General features: G+C 39.2%; 1 protein-coding gene across 2 annotated transcripts; it reads right to left on the reverse strand.

The window, feature by feature from the left end:
• Positions 1-1,645: 1,645 nt before the first annotated feature.
• On the reverse strand, positions 1,646-4,136 carry RB195_012484 (uncharacterized protein; the record flags this gene model as incomplete). 2 transcript variants are annotated; one of them, XM_064194358.1, is made up of 3 exons in its annotated part: positions 1,646-1,761; positions 3,511-3,611; positions 4,033-4,136. In XM_064194358.1, the coding sequence occupies 3 exons, from the start codon at positions 4,134-4,136 to the stop codon at positions 1,646-1,648; spliced, it is 321 nt and encodes a 106-aa protein (XP_064051940.1). The 2 variants fall into 2 exon arrangements, with proteins under 2 accessions (XP_064051940.1, XP_064051941.1); XM_064194357.1 differs by lacking the exon at positions 1,646-1,761 and adding an exon at positions 3,226-3,314.
• Between the last annotated feature and the right edge of the window lie 979 nt (positions 4,137-5,115).

A 5,115-nucleotide genomic window follows, 5' to 3' on the forward strand; every position in this document is an offset into this window, starting at 1 on the left:
TTATAGAATTCTACGCATCTGGCATTATACACAAAACAACGGAAACGAAAAACAGCAACTATGCGGAGAAACTAACAGCTAACACGAATAACAGCTGAACTGTGCACATTTCCTAAGCTTTGAAACATGTTATATATAAAGTTTGAATAGAATAGTTTTTGTTTTGTTTTGCTTTCATACATAATATTAAAGAATTAATAATATTTACTTTGAAATTATGCTCATATTAATCTTCAAAATATAACGAAACTTCAAAAAATAATAAGAATGAATCGCAAATACCTCTTCAAAGTAACTCTATAATTCCTGCTTAAATGCAAAATAGAACCCCAATTTCACCAGATTGTTTTGGTTCTCTGAATCAGCTTATCTTGGTTGTTTTCTCCTTTTTAAATCAATCTTCATAATAGTCACGGATCCATTCTCTAGAATCAACATCTTCGTTTTTTCTGCTTTGCTCATATTTGTTTTCACACTGCTGTACAAAAGCAATAAAATATTAAATTACCGACACCTGCAGCAGGAACTTCTATCGACTGTAACCCCATACCAATACTATATAGCTAGTGTGGCAAATAAATGACTTTCTCAACGGAACAAAAGGCAGTGAGAGCTTTCCCCGGAAATCTTCTGATGAAGAGATCATAGAATAAAGAGAAGTGTAATACCACTAAGATTATTTTGGTATAAAAAGTTGAAAATATTAGGTTCAGTCATAAATAACTTTCGTTTTGTTTCCGACACATTTACTGTGATTCTGACGCATTGGGTTCCCCTGCTAATTCTCTCGTTTTTGAAGTGGACTTTGTTCCAATATTCCCTTCAATATATCTTCCAGAGTAAACTGTTGTCCAAAGACTAACCGAAGTTCTGTCCGTGTACTGATAACAAGAATACCTTGTTTGGATAGCCCATTAAATGCGTAAACAACAGGAATAGTTCAAGTTCTGGTTCTGTTCAGTTCTGGGCAGAAGTTCTACATGACTCAACCTGATAATAAGTACACTTTTCTGCAGTGGAGAAATTTTTGAGGATCATTTCCATTGCAAAAATCGTACCGAAGAACTTTGTGAATTTCGGTTCTAGACTTTCCATTCTGTAACATTGCTATAACAGCGGTAAAGTACGAACGTTAAAAGATACATTAATAAATCATGCCGAAGATTACAGATGAGACATATTTCAATACCAGTGGATGAGAGGGGTCAAAGTAACAAAAAAGAAAGAGAAGAATCAGGGGAACTTAAAAGCAGCAAGCCATGAAATTGGGGCTGGTGGAATTTCCCAACGAAAACATAGGATTAGGGGTGTAGATCACGAGCGGGAGTGCGATCACGCTCAGTTCCGCCTAATTGTTCAAAAAAACAGTGTGAAAACTGCTTTTTTGAGTTTCCTACGGGGACTTAACAACGTGTTACGTATACGAGTGCAAGCATACGCCCTTCGCCTGAGGGCGAGCGGAAAGTCAACAGTCTGTTTACGAGGCCTTTACCTTCTCTGGCAAACGCGAGAATGCTTTGCATACACGACACGACACGTTGTCAAATGCCCATAGGAAAATCCGATCGGCAATGCCGCTTCCCATACGATTTTCAGGAAGATTGGGGGAATCGAGCGTGATCACTCATACTCGTTATCTACGCCCCTAAACTTTTTTTTTTCGTGCAGAGATCCCAGCATAGTCAATTTCATGGTATGCTGCCTCTAAATCGAACGAATCAGCTCCCTGCAGATGGTGTGGTTGAAGAATCCAACCTGTACCTAAAATAATGAAACTGTCTATGAATACGTCCACATTTTGTGCATTCTTGTTGTATTCGTCACTACCACCGTATGATTGTGCCAGTTATATTGTTCCTTTGAACATTTTCCAACCTGATGCTACCAGCTCTCTCTGCTAATCGATAGTGCGTGTCGTCCTACATACTATATAACCAGCCGATCTAGTTCAACTAACCATCTGAATATGAGCTATTATTCGCATGACGATTGTAATGCACCCAATTCCAAGACGCCCGACGAAGTCATGTGTTCTAGGTGACATCACCGGATTTCGGAGCTACCGTATCTTTAGGCCCGGAGAAAAAGAACACTGAAGACCAAAGTACCCTAGTTTATGTTCGAAATATGCAGGAATGTTCAAGGAACCCGAAGCCAATGGTGCGGTTTGAAAAAAGACCGAAAAACGTGAAAACATTCTGCAACTAACTTTAGACCTCTCACCCTCTGCGTTTCTGATGTATTGAAAACATTACAGCGGCACTGTTTCTACAATCGGAAGGAATGAGCATCGAGAAAAACTGAGTTCTTGCGGAGATCTTCTTTTATGGAGGAACACTATCACAGTATAAGAACTACAAAGCGTTGAAAAAGCAGAGTGTATTCTACTTTCGAGAACTAAGCGATAGGACTTGTGTAAGTTCACATAGCGAGATTGCAGGCGGAAAATCAGAACTAACGCTCTAATAAGAATAAATTATCACCAGAAAATGAGAGACAAACATTGTTCGTTTTCCAACAATACCTTCACCACTAAAAAAAAAAAGTATGCATAGGATATCAGATGACTCACGATGTCTGCCGCAGTCGAATCACGGTGCAGATTCGAGCTATAGGTAATCCGTGCGAACAATCACAGGAGGAATCCGTTGCATTACCGTCTAGCTAACTTCATAATTAAAAAAAAAAAACGAATTCTACTCTGAGTGACACTCATGTGACACTCCGATGCTCAGGTGGAATTCCTAAGTCAACTCTGGGGTAATTCAACTGTGAAAACCGTATCGATCTTCGCTTGATGAGTAACTCAGACATGCGTCACGCTCGAAAAATTGCAAACATTCCTCCATCAAAAAAGGATACACTTTTCGTTGGTGGAGTTATCCACCGCGCGAGGTTTCTCACGGGAGCAATTTGTACACACTCTGAAAGGATTTCCAACGAGAATGAGAAGAGAAACAGCGAGAGCAAATCGCCAAAAGCATAAATAAACACCCTAAAATCCTGGAGAGATGTATCAAAGAAGTCGAGAAAAAACAAATACTCTTAATGATGACTATTAGGGTAAACCAGATCTGTTATAGCTGCCATAAATAAGTACATCAAATAGAAGCTGAACTGATTTGACTGCTTCCAACGCGATAAGGAGACAATAAGAGGGCAACCGCAAATAAAACGTTAACACAGTGAATCATTTGAACAAGTTCGTCTCTTAGAAAGCCACGCTCATCCTCTTATTGCAGCAGATGTACTTCTACAAATATCCCTAGTCGGAGGACAACATCGACTATACAGTCTATCCAGTCTTTGCGAACCTGAGAATCCACCAGATCCTTTAAAATCAAAAAGCAAAGTCTTGGAAATAAACGAATCTCGCTTCCAACGTGATTTTCACCACTCAATATAATATTAGCTGGAATCTATTTTGAAGCAGTGAAATTGATTATTTCCAAGGCAATATTAGTTCTTTCCTTAGACGAATAATAATGAATGAATATAGTTGTAGCACACCTATGCACAAGCCTTCGAAGAGAACTCTGACCACGAATGAAAAATTAGACGAAATCGAATGCAGTTTCATGTATTCGGCAGCAGAAGTAATGGGACATTTCCTGAAAAGTAATGTAAGTGAATTAATAGGAATAATTAATTAATATTAATATCATATTTCATTGATATTTCATATCACGTCGACGGATGCAAATGAACTTTTTGACTGTGACTTTTTACAGGAACGCAAAATTGCGTACCTGTAAAAAGGAAAACATACAAATATCATAAGGTTGTTATACAACAACCGATTGTCAGACGTGGGAACTATCGAATACCAAGAAATAAGGAACTAATACAGCTCTACAAGAAAAAAACTCCCAAATTTGCGAAGGAAAGTACAATTTGAAAAGAGGTGTCTAGCAAAAAAGCACACAAACAAAATTTAAGAGGGCTAGCCCCAAATTCTTGAACTACATTTCTGAATTTTATCCCTTGGAATTATTAAGAGCATAACACGTAACGCAATGTGTAGGTACTGACGTGAATTCGCAAAAAAAAAACACATCGAACGGTGTTGAGTTCGTTGATGGTCTAACGGAGAGAACCCAAGAGAGTGAAAAGAGATCAAGGAAGAATTGCATCATATTTCCGCACTTATTCTCTGTAAAATTCGCAGTGCTACCACTTCCCAAAAAAACTGATGTGAGACAGAAGCGAGACATAATACGTTGTTACAAAGAAGATCACATAAGTGTATTTACATATGAATGAAGGAAAAAAGAGATAAGAAGGTGACATGAAGATGTATGACACATGTTCGATTGTATCGCAGATGATGACAAATGCAGGACAGAAAATGACTCAACTCTGCACACAATTGTAGGCAGCTAGAATAAAACTATTGACACGCTGCAATGTTGTTCATATCAATAAAAGTAAAAGACCTAACGCTCACGTAAAAAGAATTAACGAAAGGACTATGAGGTGGGGAAAAGATGTGAATATGTTGTGCCGCAGAAGAACAAGAGGAACTTGCGAGGTAATCGAACAGTAGATAATTGAACGAGTCATCATTTCTTACTCATTGTTTTCTTTACCAATGCGAACTGTGGAGGAATACAAATCATCAGAAAAATACTGCAGATATGAAAGTATTGGACTGAAAAATATTAGAGAAATAGCCACTGGATTTCGCAACAAAAAGCACTTCCCTATGAGTATAGTCGGGCGAAGGCGACTAGAAGTTGCGCATTTGCGCAAATGGCTACGCTCGAAGCAGTGCGGTGGAGCTGGAGCTTCGGATGGGGGCGAGGCCCTTGCTGGCTCCACTCATCTCTACAGTCCGGGTGGGAGTAACTATTGTCCCTCCTCGGTCGCGATCGTTTCCCCATTGCGCTGCTTCATGCGCAGTCGCTTACTGAACTGTACCGGGTTTCGTGTCTTTTTGACTCGACTATACATACAGTTCGCGTAAAACGTGTCACAAACGCCGCTACCATGCTCTGTCTCCAACACTTCAGTTCGCGGGGATTGGATTTTTATCGCATTTTGCCATTCTACTACTACATGGTTTCAATCACAATATGCGCTAGTCATGTGCAATTGCACAAAGAAAAATGGGAC

The sequence above is a fragment of the Necator americanus genome, chromosome III, assembly GCF_031761385.1.
Source record: "Necator americanus strain Aroian chromosome III, whole genome shotgun sequence".
Classification (NCBI taxonomy): Eukaryota; Metazoa; Nematoda; class Chromadorea; order Rhabditida; family Ancylostomatidae; genus Necator; species Necator americanus.